The 20,303-nt window shown below is 47.7% G+C and overlaps 1 protein-coding gene across 6 annotated transcripts in view; it reads right to left on the bottom strand.

Annotated features, from left to right (window-relative positions):
- The window catches only part of DOCK1 (dedicator of cytokinesis 1), a 561,485-nt gene that overhangs the window by 435,200 nt on the left and 105,982 nt on the right, over positions 1 to 20,303 (bottom strand). For 3 of the 6 annotated variants that reach the window (XM_063607571.1, XM_034931701.3, XM_034931699.3), the window contains exons 11-16: positions 18,166 to 18,238; positions 14,594 to 14,673; positions 7,724 to 7,849; positions 3,225 to 3,349; positions 1,769 to 1,867; positions 131 to 203 (exon numbers count right to left, since the gene is read on the bottom strand). In XM_063607571.1, coding sequence (XP_063463641.1) covers positions 131 to 203; positions 1,769 to 1,867; positions 3,225 to 3,349; positions 7,724 to 7,849; positions 14,594 to 14,673; positions 18,166 to 18,238 — 576 coding nt within the window. Of the gene's footprint in view, positions 1 to 130; positions 204 to 1,768; positions 1,868 to 3,224; positions 3,350 to 7,723; positions 7,850 to 14,593; positions 14,737 to 18,165; positions 18,239 to 20,303 lie in introns of all 6 variants that reach the window. The other 3 variants (XM_034931700.3, XM_034931698.3, XM_055093474.2) reach the window with 1 other exon arrangement.

Below are 20,303 nucleotides of genomic sequence, written 5' to 3'. Positions count from 1 at the left end.
AGGTTCCGGTGGGAAATGAGCCTTATTGTGTTATGATAGCGAGTTCCAGAACAACTGAGAGTGGCCTCTCGCGCTTTCCCCCAGTTCTCCCTTAAAAATACTTGGGGGAAGAAAGTGCTTGACTACTCACAGTCCTGTGATGACCTGTGGCGGAAGGTAAACCGAAGGTGACTGCGGTTAACGTCCTCGATGGGAATGGCCACCTTCAAGAATTGAAAAAGAAGTTTAAGCACTGTTATCAATATCATCCAGCGTAACAGCTTTATTCAACTGGAGCTATCAGGTACAACTGTAAACATTTCTAACTGCAGTGGTGAAAATACTGTACACCTAGTCCCCTATATGATTTTTCCAAAGACAAAATGCCTCTGCAAAATTTTGTATCATATTGTAACAGCTGCCAAGCCAACTGACTCCATGACACAGCTGAATTTTTTTTTCTGAATGCTCTGACCATTACTGTTAAGATTCTTTTTTCTTTCTTTTTTTTTTTTTTTTTTTTTGATACAGAGTTTCGCTCTTGTTGCCCAGGCTAGAGTGCAATGGCTCGATCTTGGCTCACCACAACCTCCGCCTCCCGCGTTCAAGCGATTCTGCTGCCTCAGCCTCTCAAGTAGCTGGGATTACAGGCATGTGCCACCACACCCAACTAATATATTTAGTAGAGAAGGTTTTTCCATGTTAGGCTGGCCTCGAACTCCTGACCTCAGATGATCTGCCCACCTCGGCCTCCCAAAGAGCTGGGATTACAGGTGTGAGCCACCACATCCGGCCAAGATTCTACTTTTAAACGTTGCTGTTTTTGGGCCAGGCATGGTGGCTCACGCCTGTAATCCCAGCAGTCTGGGAGGCCGAGGAGGGTGGATCACTTGAGGTGAGAAGTTCGAGACCAGCCTGGCCAACATGATAAAACCCCATCTCTACTAAAAATACCAAAAACATTAGCCAGGCATCATGGTACATGCCTGTAATCCCAGCTACTCAGGAAGCTGAGGCAAGAGAATCACTTGAACCCAGGAAGTGGAGGTTGCAGTGAGCCGAGATTGCACCACTGAACTCCAGTCTGGGTGACAGAGTGAGACTCCATCTCAAAAAAAAAAAGTTGCCGTTTTTCTTCTTAGCCCCAACCTGGAAGGGTCTACACTCCTTCCACAGCCGTGGTGACCTGCCCACAGCTGCGCCAAGAAAGCTTTCCTCAAAGAAAAAAGAAAAAAGAAAAAACACCTAATACATGCTGCCTCTAAGCAAAAATTGTCCCTAATTCTCACATCAAACATCTGTATTCCAGAGCCAACCCCTGGCCTGGTTTTCAAATATTCAAGCTCTTGGCGGTGGGACGGTGTTTACTCCATCGTGGAGATGTGAGCACGCTGCATTATGAAAAGGCACCATGTCAGAGCTACAGAACAGGATCCCACTCCCCAGCAATGACCTCCACAGGCTGGCAGCTCGGTTTTTTTGTTTGGTGTAAAGACAGCATGCCACACATAAAACAGTACTGGGAAGAGAAAGACAATAGCTATCTTAAAAAGACTCTGTCATTTGTCTCCATGAAAGTCCTATTTTTACGTCCAAAAGGAGATGAGAGTAAATGTATTCTAAGAAACACCAGTGTGGTTCCTTAGCAACACTGAATGACTTTGTTGGGAGACACTCTGCCTGCCTGGAGCAGCTCCCAGGCTGAGGAGGATGTTAGGATGTTTCCTTGGGTTACAAATGAGCATTTCATAATCAGCGCCATGTGATAAAATGACCATGTAAATAATACCTTAACAGTCTCAAACCAGCGTGGCTGCTTTACTTGGTAGTAAATCACAGATTTGTACTCTGAAATCGCTTCATCACCAGCACCCGGGAAAATCACATGCTTTAAAAGAAGACATAAAGAGCTCACGTAAGACCTCATAGAGCTTGACACCATATACATCTCCCACTATATATGCGGGGGGACAGGTACGCTCCAAGAACACCAACACACCCCACCACAAATGAACGTGTTCCCAGCAAGGGAAGCACAGATCCACCTGAAGCCAGCGGCCAGCTCCAACCCCTGTTCTCACACATTGAAGATCTTGATGGTTATGACACGTGGGGATGACACTGACCTCCAGTTCCCCAGACCCTCAACCCTAATAACTTTAACATTAGGATCTGCAGGAAGTTGCCTGATCCATCCCATAGGTCTAGGGTGAGGGACTGTAGACTAAAAGGTGGGAACCCTCCCCTCCCCTTCCTCCAGCCATGAACACTGTTTGCTTCACTCCAACCAGAAAGACCAGTGGCAAGGGCAGCACCTATGTTTCCAGGCAGACGAGGCAGGCAGTGATGCTGGACGGGGTTCACCCAGAGAGAAAGACATCATGCTTCTCTTGGCGACACTGAGCCTTAGGCACAACCCCATGGGCCCAGAAAAGCCCAGTCCTCCAGCCCTGGTGCAAAGAGGCATCTCACAGGGACAGCAGCTCTGGTTTGACCTCTGGTCATCAGAGGAGGCAATAGCTTCTAAGTACCTCCCAGGTGGACCCTGCAGGCTGCTGTGGCCATGGAAGCAGATCTTCATGATCACCGGTAGGTAGAACACGAGGTCAGAGCTCTGGCTGTCATGAGCAGGTGCTCATTTCCACCCCTAGAGCTCTCTAACCCTGAGCAATTTAATTGATTTCTTAGGGCCTTCATTTTTCTTCATCTCTCAAATCGTAACAATGGTATCTGTACTTCTAGTGTGACTGCTAGACCTTTAGGCCTTGGGCTTGTGACAGCAAATGAGACTCCATGATAAGGTTGGGCAAAGGTGGTCAAGACCACAGGGACCTGCTCAGGCACTGTGGCTCACGCCTGTAATCCCAGCACCTTGGTAGGCCAAGGCGGGCGGATTATTTGAGGTCAACATGGTGAAACCCCATCTCTACTAAAAAATACAAAAATTAGCCAGGCACGGTGGCACACACCTACAGCACTCCAGCCTGGGCAACAGAGCTAGACTCCATCTCAAAAAAAAAAAAAAAAGACCACAGGGACCTCCTGAGATAGGCCAGCTGCCAGGACCAGAGGACCCCAGACCCTGCATGGCAAGCTGGAGAAAGGGAAACAAGAACCAACGCCAATCCCAAGAAACGGGACTCCAAAGCCCCACCCTGACGATATCTATGCTGTAGCAGAGCCAAGGTGAGCACTTGGCAAGTAAAACTGAAACACTACAGATGAGCCCTCGCCACAATAAATACCTCTAATCGTTTCCCATCCTCATCGTACACAGACACCGTGACCTCCACGTTCTTCGCTGTTGTTTTGCTTCCTTTATCAAAATCTCCTTGAACTAATGTTACATAGATATCATTTCGAACATCACCTGAGGGGGAAGAAATCATACATTTAAAAAACAATCCATTATTAATAGCGTAATTGTGAATTTTGCAAGACTGTCTACCTATCCTCATAGATTATTACAAATACATATTAGATGATTATGAAATATTTTCTACAAAACCGTCTCACCATTTAAATACATGACAAGAGCAATTTTCATCATGATAAAGTTTTCTAGAAAGAGGAAAAATCTCAAAGTTTCCAATGATCTGCTTGGTTATCATCTGGGCAGAGGACACTCTACCCCTCTCAGGGTAGCCGACACCAGAGGGGCTCCAATACTGTTGATGGCATCCACGGCCCATGGCAGCCCACACCATTGTCCCTTGTTAGACGGCTGGCTACGGCTGTCTGAGTCCTCAGTAGCCAAGGACTATCGCAGTATCCACTGGCACTCCCAGGTAACTGGCAAGGTTGCCTCCTATGCATTCTTCTTAAAAGCATGACTCCAAGAGTTGAACTAAAAGCTGATTAAGAATGAGGACCGGCCAGGCGAGGTGGCTCACCCCTGTGATCCCAGCACTTTGGGATGCCGAGGTGGGTAGATCACTTGAGGTCAGGAGTTCAAGACCAGCCAGGCCAACATGGTGAACCCTCATCTCTACTAAAAATACAAAAATTAGCTACTTGGCGTGGTGGTGCAGGCCTGTAATCCCAGCTACTCGGGAGGCAGAAGTTGCTGCGAACCGAGAGATCCTGCCACTGCACTCCAGCCTCAACAACAGAGCAAAACTCTGTCTCAAAAGCGAGTTAATGGGTGCAGCACGCCAACATGGCACATGCATACATATGTAACAAACCTGCATGTTGTGCACATGTACCCTAAAACTTAAAATAATAAAATAAAATAAAAATAAAGAAAAAAAGAATGAGGATCACCAGCCTAGGATCAGGGAGGAAAAATGGGTCTAGGGAGAAACTGTCTGCACGGCTCTTCCCTTCTGGCAGGCAGCTATCGGGATCTCGAATGGGGACCACAGAGAGAAGAACAAAACAGACCTGTCTGTTTTAAAGTGAGATGGGCTTTTAATTGTAGGGGGGAAGAAAAAATGCAAGAAATGAGCTCAAGACTCTTCTTCCTACTGAGAACATAGGAAGCCCCTGGTAATGGCCCAACTGGGAGAACTTCACAAGCTTCATTAGTAACATGATTTAGAGGAAGCCTCGTTCCCAGCCGCTGCGCCTCTGCTGCCTGCCTGGCCACCTCCCACGCCCTGACCACCCGCTCTCCCAAGGAGCCAAAGAGCGGTTCCGTCAAGAGCAGCAAATGCCCATTCTGGCTGAAGACCAAAGATCCCTTAAGGAAAATAACTCTCTTTGCTCCTTGCTTTCTTGTTTTGGCTTTTTTTTTTCTTTTAAACTGCTCTATTTTGGCTTTTAATGTATCCAACTATTAAATTAAGCTTTCATTTAAAAGTCATTATCATCATAATCCCAGTGGGTTGCCACCACAGCCACAGTAGCTGTGTGGAAGGAGGCGCGGCTGCCGCCCGCTGATACTGACCACGAGAAGAACCGTGGAGCACAGGACGAGGGGCAGGTGCAAGGCCACCCAACCAAGACTTGTTGCTCATTTGCTGTGTGACCTTGGACAAGTCACTTAGCCTACAAGGCCAGCACCACTAAACAGCCTCATTGATAAGGAAGGCATAAACTCCATGATCTCTCAGCCTAAAAACTCTATCAAGGCACAAACACCACCATCAAAAAAGAACTTCAAGGCCAGGTGCAGTGGCTCACGCCTGTAATCCCAGCGCTTTGCGAGGCTCAGGCGGGTGAATTGCCTGAGCTCAGGAGTTTGAGACCAGCCTGGGCAACACAGTGAACCCCCGTCTCTACTAAAATAAAAAGATTAGCCAGGCATGGTAGTGCGTGCCTGTAATCCCAGCTATTCCGGAGGCTCAGGCAGGAGAACTGCTTGAAACTGGGAGGCAGAGGTTGCGGTGAGCTGAGATCGTGCTACTGCACTCCAGCCCGGGTGACAGGGCGAAACTCCCACAGCCTCACTCCCAAGTACACCTCGAGTGTGTTACTCCAGGGCCAGCACATAAGTAAGACCTCATTTACAGTAGGCAAACCCCACAAATGGGCATTCACCATAGACCCTCATCAAATGCCTCCCCAGGTTACAGAACATTCTGGGGAAGAAGGAACTAGAAGCAGACATAGTGGACTCCCACTACCTTCCCAGCTTAAAGGAAAACTTGGCATCGCCTGCCTGGATCCTTCCTAAGGATTCCAGGAGTCCAGCGAGCCATGAGAAAGTAGCAGAGCAGGCCGCTGGGTGATGGGACAGGCTCTGCGCTGTCCAAAGAAGATGCGCATCCCTGCAAACAGTGACAAAACCGGGTGATACACAGGTTCTGCAGGCTAAAGACAGGGAGACAGACTGATAACCGCCCATACTCTTCTCTCTCTCTGGTGCCCACAGCCCAGCCAGTGATTACTCGGCCAACAGAGAACACAGATGACCCACCCAAGCAATCCCTTCCTGTGAGATATATACCCGAGGACTCAGCACATGGAACCTGCCAGAACAACAATGGTCAACTGTATCATTTCCCTATGAATCTATCATGAGATGATCTACAAGTTTAGACTTAGTTTTTTTTTTTTTGAGACAGGGTCTCTATCTGTCACTCAAGCTGGAGTGCAGTGGTTGTGATCATGGCTCACTGCGGCTTTGACCTCCTGTGCTCCAGGGATCCTCCCACCTCAGCCTCCCTAGTACCTGCTACTACCAGGCGCTCACCACCACGCCGGGCCTAGACTTAGTTTTTAAGTCTATCCATCATAAGGGAAACACTATTGGCATGAACTGGAAGCTTCTGAGTTTCCCTTTGAACATGAGGACATCCTAAGGATGCCAAGATAAATGCATATTGCCAATTGCTTCATCCTAATTCATAAATCTGTATCTCAAATGCAAATACAAATAATAAGTATACAAATTAGTCCACTCCCATTAATAAACCTAAATTAATTTCCTGCATATAGACTGGACACACACAAGCAATAGCTTCAGAATTGACTAAACGTCATGCTTTTCTTTCTGTACAGGTAGGCCTAGCTATTATTTAGCCTAACCAATTTAGATGTCTTTCATATGGATTTACCAGACCGACTATTCAACGACCCACAACAGCCCTGAAAGACAAAAGGAGTAGAAAGAATGTGTCTTGAAGTTGCACTAAGGGTAAGCAGAGCGGTAACTCCTACAGCATGCACCCTGAATAGCCACCACTCTCCTGGCTATACAGCACAGGCCTATAAAAGGAGGTCGCGTTGAATATGGGGGAGTTTGTCCCCGTTTCCACGGCTCATTAGCTGAGCGACTTTAGGCTACAGTTTAATCTGGATAGGAATTCACTCAACACCAGTTTGTGGGCTTCCAAGAGCCTCACGTGGTTCAAGTTAGTTTTGTTTTGAGACAGGGTCTCAATCTGTCGCTCGGGCTAGAGTGCAGTGGCGTGATCTGTGCTCACAGCAACCTCTGCCTCCCAGGTTCAAGTGATTCTCCCACCTCAGCCCCACAAAGTAACTGGAATGACAGGCATATGCCACCATGCCCAGCTAATTTTTTTATTTTTTTGTCAAGACGGGGTTTCGCCATGTTCCCCAGGCTGGTCTCGAACCCCTGAGTTCAAGTGATCCCCCCGCCTCGAACTCCCAAAGTGCTAGGATTACAGGCATGAGCCACTACGCCCTGCCAAGCCACGTAAAGCATTACTTGCAAACCAAAAAGTATCATACGGATATAAAGGATACAAATTAACATGCTTCCAAAGATCTCTTGATGATCAAATCAGATTATTAGGAACGTTATTTGGAAAATGAAAAGTATTATGTAAATATGAGATTAATGTTAACACGCAAATCCTGTTATTGCTCAGTTCAGAATTCATGACTTAGAATTCATGACTTAGAATTCATGGAGCAATGCCAGTATAACGTACACTAGCTGAGCGGGCGCAGGCACAGGCATTTCCATTCAGCAACCATCCAACCCTGCCATTTGCCCTAAGTGGGCTTCACAATGGGCAGCTCCCTTTCTGACCTCTTTCTTCTTTTGACCTGATGTCTACCCAGACATTTGCTGGGTGCCCACGCCCCCCTCACACAATCCTTGCAGCTGGGGAGAGCTGATCCATCCAGGGGTACAGGGGGCCAGGGAGCATATTCTACCACTCCGGTCACAGCCCCATGATCCATAACCATGCTGGGGCTTACAGGGTCACCTACCAGGAGCTGAGCCCTTTCCTTGCCAGAGCTCATACATGATGCTGCCCACACATCATCCTCCGTGGCCGGCTACCCCCATGCCATGCTGAGAAGCCCTGAACAAGCCAGTTCTTACCAGGCATGATTATCTCCGGAAACCCTGTTTTTCGAGCCACAGCTGTGGTCCTGTCCACTAAATGCGGAAACTCTTTTCGGATCTGATGGATATCTCCAGGAAGTAATTTCAATGTTACCCACAAACCTGGAAAAACAATGGATGCTGTTAAGTCGCATTTTATCCTATGCATTTTTAGAAGTTTTCACGAAACCAATTTCAATGAATGAGAGACTTTTAATTCACAATTCAACATCTCGAGAGAAAAGGTGGGTATATGAGAAAGAGAGGGGCAAGACAAAAGGTGCCTGTCGTGGGGACTCCATGCATCCAACGAGCTGGGATGCCAGCCCTGCCCTAGGGTGACTCACAGACAGCTGAACGCACATCAGCAGCTGCTGTGCACCCACTGTGCTGCTGAGGAATGCCAAGGACCAATGTCTCTTTTGAGTGGGTAGACATTTAAGATAAATCAGCAGGCCACCTTTTTCTGGGAGGTGGCTGAGAAGTCTGTCATTTTCTAGTCTCCCAGGAAAGGCAAAGGCAGGGGAGGATTCTGGAGGTGAATTCGTAGCTTCGAGAACCCATCAAAGTTTCAAGTAGCTAAGCAGCATCACACAACCTGGGCGAGCAGTGGAGCACCAGTCTGCAGGGCCACCAGCAGGACAGCCCTCCCCAGCCACGACAGGTGCAGCCTGTGGAGCCCAGGCCCTCTGTACCACGGTGCCACAGCAAAAGAAAACAAAGCCGCAGCCGCTCTCGGCTCTTTTCTCCAAGAGAGAAATGAAGACTTTCAAAGCCTCTAAACCTAGATGCCAGGGGTATCCTGGGGAGAGGGCAGTAAACCCGGTGGGGGTCTATGTGTAAGGGCGTGTGTGCGGGATGTGTGCGGGATCTTCCTCCCTGCAAGGCTGACAAAGAACTGTGGTTTGTATAAATACTGAGTAGCAACCAAATAGGAGGTGACAGTACAAGGAAACAAGCCACACATTCCAACAAGTCAAAGGCGAGGCAGGCAGGGGCTCGGCCTGAGCTGTCTTCTGCGACGGCATCCTTTCCCCCCATGGGAAGGGGCTGGCACTATAAGCCAGCACATGGGGGTGCTCTGTCCCTGAGGCCTCAGGGGGGGCTGCCTGCTTGCTTCCCCCTACTCAGCTCGGTAGGGCCTCATCTGCCCCTCAGAACATGAAAGCCTCTGTCCTCACTTCTACTAGCATGGGTATGCGCACATGCCTGTGGCTGTGCGTGTGTCTGTGTGAGTCACTGTGCGTCTGTGTATCTGTATCTGCACATGTGTGTCTGTGTGTGTGTCCATGTGTGTCTGTACACGTGTGTGTCTGTGTGTGTGTGTCTCTATCTGTGTCTGTGTATCTGTATGTGTGTGGCTAAATCTGTGTCTGTCTGTGTTTCTGTATCTGTGTCTTTCTGTATCTGTATGTATGTCTGTGCCTGTATGTGTGCTTATGTGTATATCTGTATCTGTGTGTGAGTGTATATATATATGTCTGTGTGCGTGTCTGTGTCCATATCCATGTGTGTATCTGTGTCTGTGTGTGTGTGTCTATATGTATATCTGAGTGGAGGGGGCTGTCTGTATCTGTGTGTGTCTGTGTTTAATGGTGTCTGTATCTGTGTGTGCGTGTGTGTGTATGTGTGGTGTATCTGTGTGTCTGTGTTTGTGGTATCTGTATCTGTGTGTGTGTGTGTCTGTTTTTATGGTGTATCATGTGTTTATGTGTATGTGTTTGTGGTGTATCTGTGTGTGTTTATGGTGTCTGCATCTGTGTGTGTGTGTTTGTGGTGTCTGCATCTCTGTGTGTGTGTTTGTGGTGTCTGTATCTGTGTGTGTATCTGTTTTTGTGGTGTCTGTATCTGTGTGTGTCTGTGTTTAATGGTGTCTGTATCTGTGTGTGCGTGTGTGTGTATGTGTGGTGTATCTGTGTGTGTGTGTTTGTGGTGTCTGTATCTGTGTGTGTATGTGCGTATGTCTGTGTTTGTGGTATCTGTGTGTGTGTGTGTCTGTTTTTATGGTGTATCATGTGTTTATGTGTATGTGTTTGTGGTGTATCTGTGTGTGTTTATGGTGTCCGCATCTGTGTGTGTGTGTGTGTTTGTGGTGTCTGCATCTGTGTGTGTGTGTGTGTGTGTCTGTGGTGTCTGTATGTGTGTGTGTATCTGTTTTTGTGGTGTCTGTATCGTGTGTATGTGTTTGTGGTGTATCTGTGTGTGTTTGTGGTGTCTGTATCTGTGTGTATGTGTTTGTGGTGTATCTATGTATCTGTGTATTTGTGGTGTCTGCATCTGTGTGTGTGTGTGTGTTTTTGGTGTCTGTATCTGTGTGTGTGTATGTATTTGTGGTATATCTGTGTGTGTTTGTGGTGTCTGTATCTGTGTGTGTGTTTATGGTATCTCTGTGTGTGTGTATGTGTAGTGTATCTGTGTGTGTGTTTGTGGTGTCTGTATCTGTGTGTGCGTGTGTCTGTGTTTGTGGTGTTTGTATCTTTTAGTGTGTGTGTGTGCATGTGTTTTGTGTGTGTGTGGTGTCTATCTGTGTGTGTATGTGCGTATGTCTGTGTTTGTGGTATTTGTATCTGTGTGTGTGTATGTGTGCATGTGTGTGTGTGTGTGCAGCTGTCCCCTCTTCAGATGCCTCCAGAGCAGAACCTGCCCTCCATCACCCTCAGCTCAGCACCCTGCCCTGCATGGAAGGAACTGAGACAGTCACAGGCCTGTTCTCCAGCAGCCTGCCTTCTCAGCAGCACTGGGAGGTAACTAACAGCGGTGCCGGCACCTCTGGCTGTCCCTGACGGGAGCAGCTCTGCTTGATTCAATCCCGCACCTCACGCCCTGTCCTCTGGCTGCCCATTCCTATATCCGCTATCCTGGAAACGGCATTCTCCTTTGCTCAGATTTCCATTAGTTGGAGCTGAGAAGTCAAAAGTCACGATGATGTTTTGTTCTTTGCCAGCTGGTGAAACCCCCTTTCCTCTTGCTATCTAGTGAGTCCCTCTAATTTATTCAAAAGTAGCTACTGAGCACCTACTATGTGCCAGGCAAATACTGGGCACTGCACCTACTGGAGACATAGGGCAGACCCTCACGACCTCCCCTGACAGGTGTTTAGCTTCCATTGCCAACGGTCAAACACTAACTCCATGGTCTCTTAAGAGAAATATGCAACTGCGAAGTTCTCATGGGAGAAGTCCTGAGCACACTGCAAGGCATCCTGGGACCACAGTCTCAAGGGTCACAGAGGAAGGGACTTCGGGGCTGAGACCTGCAGGAAGTGAGGGAACTGCAGGCCTGTCCTCACCCAGGGGAGGTGGAGCCCCCAGACGCTGTGGTAAGACAGTGCGGAGGCTGGGGTGGCAGGGACTGTGGTCTATCTGAAGGATGGGGGGCACCCAGAGGGGGGCTCAGGAACAAGAGTCAGGCTCTGACCTGACACCCTATGGCTACAGGGAATGGGTAGGCAGGAGAACAGAGCACAGTGGGGATGGAATCGCAGCAGGGAGGCCACCGCATGATCCTAGCTGGCTGGCAGGACGTGAATGCCACTATGGAGGGTGGGAGAGGGACCAGCGTGAAGGTCAAGTCAGCAGAACCACGGGGACTTGGGGTAGGAGGAGGCGCAGCTTACAGAGACGGTGCCCCTTGCAGGCACAACCACTAGCAAGTCCCGGGGGTACCGTTCCTTGGAATAGGAAGACCCGCTCGCTCCAGGCAGAGCTGCCTGAAGGGCAAGCACCCAGAGTGGGGAAGGAAAGAAGAGCCCCGAAGAGGCAGGAGAAAGGCCCACTTTGAGAGCTCACAAGGGGACAGAGACCTCAGAGATAACAGGGGAAATGGGAAACTGGGACGGGATGGTGCCCATGCAGCCACAGGGCTCCTGGTGGGAGATGGAGGCAGAGGGGGCGGGGGCGCTCAGGGAGAGGGCCGATGCTGGGAGGCAGAAGGGTGAAGATGAATGGGAGACGAAGACCAGAGGGAGAGGCCACATAGACAGAGACAGATGTATTACTCAGGGTAGGACTGCTTCTTGGTGTTTCTTTTCTTTCCTTTTTTTTTTTTAAATATTTTTTTTCTTTTTCCTTTCTTTTAAGATATGAAATTCCAGATTATGGGAGGGAGAGTTTGAAGAAGGAAGAACCACCAATAGAAAGCGGTCCCCAAAGAGGTATCGGGGATGGCACCCAGACAGGAGCACATGTACCACTGCCCAGAATGTGCGTTTCACTAGACAAGTGACCACAAAACGCAAGTGGGAGCTAAACCCTGCCTCTACTCGCTCACAGAGCCACAGGCCCTGGCGCTGGCTGCATCTCCCTACTCACCTGGTTGATGAGGCCCCTTTTTCTAATTCACACAAAAGCACCCTGAGCTAACAGCAGCTCCAGACCTGCAGAACAGGTAAGCAGACAGATGGGCAAAGGGCCAGGCACTTCCTCACCCTAACCCCCAGCCCTGGCCTCCGGGAGAGCAAACCAAAGCCCAGACCCTGACGGAAGAGCCTGAGGAACTGGCACCGTGGCTGACAGGGAGCTGGTCTTCCCTGGGACACCAGGATGCAGCTAAGAGTTTCTCAAATCTCAGGAGTTTGAGTCCAAAAGCCTCCCTGGAGAATGAATGTCCACAAAATAAATCTTACAGAAAGATGCTCTTTGAAGGATTGCAGGATGTGGTGAGGTCATTATCTACAGAGGTCAAAGGTTGAGACATGAGGATGGAACACTTAACACTTAATATTAGAAATCCTGTGTTTCAAACACCTTTCTCAGAAACGCCGGCCTGCGCAAATATCTTAATACATAAACTAATGCACTAGTGACACAATTAAATTTATTACCACACGCTTTAAAAATGGAAATTAAATGTTCCTGATTACGCTGTGTTTTAAATGCTTTTCTCACAGGAGAAAAAAGTGCATTTGGGGTTGACATTTGCTTAAGCAGAATAACTAAAAACAAAGAGGATTAGCATACATTCTATCTCAAACAACAGAACCAGATGTCTGGAGTCTTCATGAATTCACTGTCCACGTAAAATGTCCACACCTCGGGGTTCAGGGATCAGAATAATTTGGATTAAATATTCAGGATTTTGTCTCTTGTGAAGAGGAAACATGTTGGCATAAACCAAAAACTGGCCAAGGCCAAGTGGTGAGCTCAAGAGACAGGAGGCGCATGTGGACAGAGGTGTGAAGAAACCCAGTGGTTCTCTCTGAAGATGAGTATCTCCTCTATGTCCCTTCCACTCCTGGGGCCGCTAACAGTCACGTGACAGACAAGCAAGGATCAGGTTAAGCCTGGGCTGCTGGTGATAAAATGAGCGCCGGTGGGCAGCGCCCTGCAGTCCCGGCGGCCGATCTGTGCGGCTGCCCTCACTGGCCACATCGCTCACCTCTGACCTGAATTCCACCCACCATTGTGCCCTGGAGAAAATTCAGGTTCAAGGAAAACAAGCACTAGTCATGTTGCCTAAGGCCATTCTGATTCAGGAAGTCACCTGTGATCCCCTTGACAAAACTATCACTGTTCTTCTCCCTCGGTTTTCACTGTGACTTGAAAATGCCCACTCCTCCCAGAAGTTCAAGGAACTGGACCCCTGGACATGAGCCCAAGGTTCGCCGGCTTCAAAGATCTTGGCCACACACCAGTGAGCCTGGCAGAGGCAGGCTTCTGGTCCTCTTTCCCAGTGATTTCCTGCTGGCCTGACACCAAACTCCACTTTCCCTGAATGACTCTAATAAAAGTTTATCAAAACTCCGATGACTGCAAAAGAAACTGGAGATCCGAGGGCAGTCCCAGCTCGAAGCACTGAAGGATCGGCTGGCAACCTTTGCACTGGCACTCCCAGCCTGAGAGTGACTCCAATCTAAACAGCCCTAATTGGACCTCCCAGTGGCTTTCAATTAAAGTGTAAATTGGGAGGGCTGTTAATTTAGGAGAAGATGGGTCCTGGGTCAGCTGAAAATCGCTCTGTCTGCAGAGGCCACATCTCATTAACGTTCCGGGTTGGGGTTTTTGTCCTGCTACTGTTTGCCAGAAAGAGGGGTAGTTCACACCAGAAGAAAGCTGGAGGTCCCTGCAGATCCCTAGGAAGGCTCATTCTCTAAAACATTCTTCAGGCTCAATTCACATTCTCCTTTAGAACAGTGGAAATGAATCAAGATAATTGTTTTTTAAAAGTCTAGTGACATAAGGTAGCTGGACGATGAAGCAGGTCTGTTCACCTAAGCTCTACCGCGTTTACGGGCAGTCTGCATGGATCAGGGAGTGAGACAGTCAAGTTCTGAAGGTGACTTCCCCTTGGGCTGGAGGCGGGGCCTCAGTCACAGTTGTTTCCTGGCAGCCCTCCTGGCCAGCCAAGTGCCAACTGTCACCAGCCCGAGGTGACTGATTCATTCCTTCTGCCAGCAGCAGGTCAGCTGCTCGGAAACGTGTCAGTGCAGGATTGAAAACAGTGAGTGTGAGGCGGAGTGTAGGGGCGGAGAAATCACTTAAATGACAGAACTCAGGGGAGCAAGTCTGCACAAATGAAATCACCTTCTTAGGGAGACCAGCAGGGGAGACCCAGAACAGGCAGAGATTAGCACACAACATGGGCAGAGGGAGTTAGGCCTACCGCCTGCATGTTCCTCTAAACTTCTAATCTGACCCCACTCTCCATCCAGGAGTGGGCTCTCAGCAATGTTCACAAAGGTGACGGGCAAGAAAACCGTCATGCACTGTACACAGGGGCAACTGTCACACACATTCTCCACCACGATCACTGTCATCCCCATCATTATCACCACCATCACGATCAACATCAAACTAAAACCAACCCAGACAGCACTGCCCCAACGCATGCAAATACACACTGATAGAAACAAAATAGGAAAATACGTACCCTGCCCCTTGTGGTTGACTTCTTTGGCAGCGATGACTTTGTTTATAACAGTCTGAAGGAAGTCATTCTCCCCTGCCACCCTGGGTGAAAAACGGGATGACATGTTCAGCGGCTTGTGTCGAATGGCGTCGTCCAACGCGAGCCTGGAGGGCACGGGACGACCAAGACCACAGGAGACAAAGGGGCACAGAGACCCATGGGTCACGGTAACAAGGGAACATAAGAGATCATCGTCACCGAGTGTGAGAGGGAGGCATCATGAGTCAACGCACGACAAAGGATGGGAGAGGTGACAAGAGAAACAGGGAAAAGCATTGATCAGGAAAATGCTGAACCACGAGAGGGAACAGAGCAAATGAGGGCAACCCTCTCCCCAGGAATAAACGTGCACCAGGCCTCCACTGCATCTCCATCAGACACTTGTGTTTAAAAAAAGGAGCTTGTCTGAAAGCCACATGGTTGAAAGGCATTTAATCCCAAAGAATGTTTATGGCCATTCCTCCAATTTCAATTAATTCTGAACATAGCATAGGTCAAGGGGCAGGTTGATCTAAAGGGAAAAGCAAAATCAAGATTAAAAAAAAAAAAAAAATCCCTGGAACCTAACTGCTTGCAAAGGCTTTCTACTCTACCCTCTTGGACTATGTACACAATAGTCCCTAAAGTGACTACATGTGAGAAGAATGGTACCGTGTGTGGAGAACACCACTGCCTATTCCCACGTGTGGCGCTGTTATGAACGCAGACCACCCACGTTTTCAGGGCCCAGGAACCAGGAGCCTGTGACAGATGCTGTGCTGTACGAGAGACTGGCTACAAACGGGGGGCATATGCCCAAATAGAAATACCATGTAGCACAGCGAAGTGCACTATGAAATGAGCAAGAAAATAGACAGCATGGCCATAATGTTTAAAATCAATCCTGGGAACAAGGACAGTGCTATCCATCACTTGAGCCACATGACTCGAGGGAACTGAAGACTGTTGTCATTTACTTCACCAAGTTAAAAAAGACAGGGAGGGAGGGAGATGTGCAATGTGCTTCCTTCTCTAAAACCAACCCTATGAGATAATAAATCAGTTTTAATGGAGCAAAAAACGGTTTCATTAGCACGACATTTCCCAAAGAACTGGTTTCACTGCTTATTTTGCTATTAAAAATCATGCTGTTCTTTTGTTTCCAACACTTCAAATATTCATCTGTCTATTAGTCTTCCTTTAATGGAGCATGGAGTCACAAATTACGTAAGAGTTACACATGGAATAATGTATTTTTCAAGTGGACATTCCACTACAAGATAGAAAAAGATGGCGTCAAAGCACAGGCAATCTCAAACAACTCATAACATGTTGTGTGAAAATCAGTGAATCTAAAACTAATAACCTCCCTAACTTTTCCAACAATCCCTCAGGTTGGGTTTGTTTGTGTTTGTGTTTGTTTTTGTTTTTGACTTTTCACAGAGGACACTAGCAGGCAACAGGTAATTTCAACTTAGTGTTACATCTGGGCATCAAGAACCTCTGAGGTTTAATATATAATACAGCATTCAAAACAGCAGGGGGCTGCATTATTTCTCATGAGAGAATGAGGCAATTTAATATTATAATTTTACAAAGGTGTATTTTATTTATGACCTCAATATCTGCCCATGTTCCATGATACTGTTCCCCTTGTTTGCTAAGGAAACTTCCAGATTCTGCAGCACTGTGTTCCCTTTATAAACTTTCCTCACTGGGTGGGACTACAAAACAACATTATCCAGCAGAGCTTTCTGCAGTGCTGGAGATGTGCTATGTATGTGCTGCCCAGGATGGTGCCACTGACCTCCCCTGCTGCTGAACACTTGAAACAGGACCAATGTGACTGAAGAACTAAATGTTTAATGCTACTTCATTCTAATTACTATTATTATTGAGACAGAATCTCCCTCTGTCGCCCAGGCTGGAGTGCAGTGGCGTGATCTTGGCTCATTGCAACCTCTGCCTCCCGGGTTCAAGCGATTCTCCTGCCTCAGCCTCCCAAGTAGCTGGGATTACAGGCGCCTGCCGCCACACCCGGCTAATTTTTGTATTTTTAGTAGTTATGGGGTTTCACCATGTTGGCCAGGCTGGTCTCGAACTCCTGACCTCAGGTGATCCTCCTGCCTCAGTCTCCCAAAGTGCTGGGATTACAGGCATGAGCCACTGCGCCCAGCTCCTTTTAAGTATTTTAAGTAGCCACATGGAGCTAATGGTTACCATCTTGGACAGGAGAGTAAACCTAAAGCATTTAAGCCACAAAGAGACCTTGCCTCTAGTTGTGCATGGAGAGATACATATAACTTAACCCTGACTCCCAGCTCAATAACGCAGGGTTTGCTGTTATTCTTATGTCAAGAAGATAGCAAAATCTCCTAATGAGCTGTACAAAAAGTCTTAGGGTGCTATGTAACCAGATCGCCCCCCTGCAAAGAAAGCCATACTCTTCCTGTCTTAGCCAGTGGCACTCAAGACCCAGAGGAGTCGGGTGGGGTTGAGTGCGGTGGTCCGTCACCAAGGATGCGTGGGGCAGAGGGAAGCCAACCTCACATCTCCGGGCCCCCAAGGACAGGGCTCCTTCAGCCACCCAATTACTACCCGCCTCCTAAACCCTTCAGCCAACAGCTGAAAACCGTAAAATTTCTAAAATCTGAAATGTGTTTCAAGTCTGAAGTTTATTAAGAATAAAAATGAGGGAAAAGTGAAACTGCAGAGCACTATGGCAGGTGGCTTCCACTGCCCTTACCATGCCTTCTCCCCTAACATCACCACCCAACCCCATGCCCAGGAGGAAGCTGTCTCTTACAATTAACCTCAACCATCTGGATTCCTTTTTCTCTCCTCCTCTGTGAGGAATAGGAGTGCCCTTAAGTGGCCAAAGACCATCATCTGGGTACACTCTTGCTTCCACACGAGGGAAATAAACGCCAATTCTTCCCACCAGTTCCCTGGGTTCTACCCACAAATCAGATAATCAATTTAATGAATCTCCTCCAAGAGCTTTTTCTCAGCTTCCGTGCCTCTTTAAAGACTTCAGGTCAGAACTAGAGAAAGCCTAAAAACGAACACAGGCTCCACGCTAAGCAAAAACCGAGACACAAAAATCAGCAGTGTGATTATATGCTTTAAAGCATTATTTCTCGCTTTAAAATAATTCATAATTTTGTTTGTTTTTTTATTTTAAAAACAGCAACCTCCTATGATGAATTTGGAAGTATTGTGCTTTGAAAATACAAATAGCTACTAGAATAAATCAATTATGTAAAGAAACATTCAGGCTCAGAGCAGAGTTGTAACTCTGTGCCTTCTATATAAGGCAATTCAGTGATTACAAGTAAAATCTCCTACTTCCAGGACCATAAACAAACGTTGACCCAGGATTCTTATGGCTACAAAAAATTCCATGTACTACAGCAGTGACTAAAGACGTTTTTCATAATTATAAAATAATCAATCCTTAGTTATGTTTATCCATTTAATTATAAAGATAATTATTACAAGCCTATGTTTTCCACATTATATCTGGCTAAGTACTTGAATTGCTCCATACTTACGGCTGAAAGGGAATGAAATGCTGCTTATCTTCATCGTCTACTTTTCCATTTATTATATCTGTTACATCCATCACTGGAGACAAAAAGAGAACAGAGATTGTTTTGGCTTAAATGCTATAATCACAGAACACAAACAAACAAACAAAGGAACATCAGAATATCTTCTGGCAAACAACAGCAAAAGCTGTTTTCTCATAGTCAAGTCTAAATTATTTCCATGCTTGAAAGACAAATTAAGTTATCAGAAAATGCTGGCCCAAATGGAATTGGGGCTCAAATGGCAGAGTTCCATTTAATAATTTCCTTTGCCTATTATCCAACTGTCACCCTAGAGCTGCCCTGTCCAATAGAACTTTCTGTAATCATGGAAAATGTTCCATTAACAACAAGCAATGAAAATGTGAAAGCATAGGCCGGGCACGGTGGCTCACACTTGTAATCCCAGCACTTTGGGAGACCAAGGCAGGCAGAGTGCTTGAGCCCAGGAGTTCGAGACCAGCCTGGGCAACATGACAAAACCCCATCTCTACAAAAAATACAAAAATTATCCAGGCGTGGTGGTGTGCGCCTGTAGTCCCAGCTACTCAGGAAGCTGAGATGGGAGACTTGCTTGGGCCCAGGAGGTGGAGGTTGCAGTGAACAGAATTCACACCACTGCCCTCCAGCCTGAGTGACAGAGTGAGACCCTGCCACAAAACAAAAGAAAAAAAGAAAATGTAGAAACCGTGATGGAGGAACTGAAAATTTACTTTTATTTCATTCATTTAATTTAACTAGTCACATGTGACAAGTGGTTACCACGCTGGCCCGCACTGTTCTGAAGCCTCACATTTTTGCTTTCCCGCAAACAAGCCAACAAGTAGCTACCATTTACCAAGCACCCACCACATGCTGGTATCTGTCGACGCTCTTTCAACAGGACACTTCAAGGCAAATCCTCAGTCACCTACCATACTGATAAGAAACTGAGGCTCAAAGACAGGCATGAACAAGCATGCTCAAAATCTACAGCGAGAAAGTCTCCAAGACCCAAGCTCTTTCAATCCTATTAAACTGCCTTCACAAACACACCCCCCGGGAGGTCCAGGCTTGCTAACATCACAAGACAGGCTAATATCCTTTGCCATCTTCTTGTGTTAAAAGACATTCCCTGATGACATTCAGGGGTAAACCCAGACACACTGTCTACCTTTCAAACAATTCCTTTTGCCCTTGGTCATGACAGAACAAGAAAGTCCAAGAATAACCCCAGATGGCCCGGGTCACTTTCCCTGTGTCTGCTACTGCTCCACCGCCACACTGGACTTAAGAGAGGAAGATGCCTTGTTTATTTTCTCTGCACAAGACCCTTCCCCAGAAGGGTCTCTCTGTAGCCCAGCTCTACGTTCAGGTAAGAGGATCAGTCTAAATATATTTTGTCCAACATGTAAGTAATCATATATTGAAAATTTTCCTTTCTACCATCACCATCACCACCCTTCAAAAAGGAGGAGGGATACATAGAACCAAAAAAGCAGCATCCTCATCCCCTGCTTGGTCTGGTGGAGCCCCAGGGGCCTCAGCAGTGTGTCCTAAGAGACGACACCCACACTCACTCCATTCAACCAAGGGGACTCAAAGAGCCAGGAGCCCACGGCTGTGTTTGCAGATACAGGTCAAAGAATCCCAAATAACTTGCAACATCAAATGACAGCTGCTCAGAAGATGCATGGTCTGGACACGGGCCCTCACCTGGCCTGGGGGAAGCGTTTCCCAGCTTCCAGCACTCTTGGCGGTGACTGACCCACACGCGACTGACTGCAGCACCCACCTTTTTACCTTTTTCCAAGATGCCCGAGACCACCAGTTCAGCATCCTTCAATAAACTCATTTAGGCAGCAGCCCACGATGAGCCAGAACCAAGGGAGTCTGACCCGAGCAGGCCCACCCTCACATGCCAGCTGGTCCTGGGTGGCCTTGCTGGGTGCCTGCAGAGCTCCTCTCTGCCATGGGACCCATCTCACCAGCTGACCATGGGACTCCCTTGCCACATCCCCAGTGCCCAGCCCTGGAACACAGGACCATGTGCAGGAAGGCAGCAAACAAGCAGGAAACGCAATCAGAGCCTGAGAACCCACAGGTGGAAGACACCCCGAGTC

Source organism: Pan paniscus, chromosome 8 (assembly GCF_029289425.2).
Source record: "Pan paniscus chromosome 8, NHGRI_mPanPan1-v2.0_pri, whole genome shotgun sequence".
Classification (NCBI taxonomy): Eukaryota; Metazoa; Chordata; class Mammalia; order Primates; family Hominidae; genus Pan; species Pan paniscus.
The sequence above is the reverse complement of the archived record's forward strand: the minus strand, read 5'-3'. Positions and strand labels throughout refer to the sequence as shown.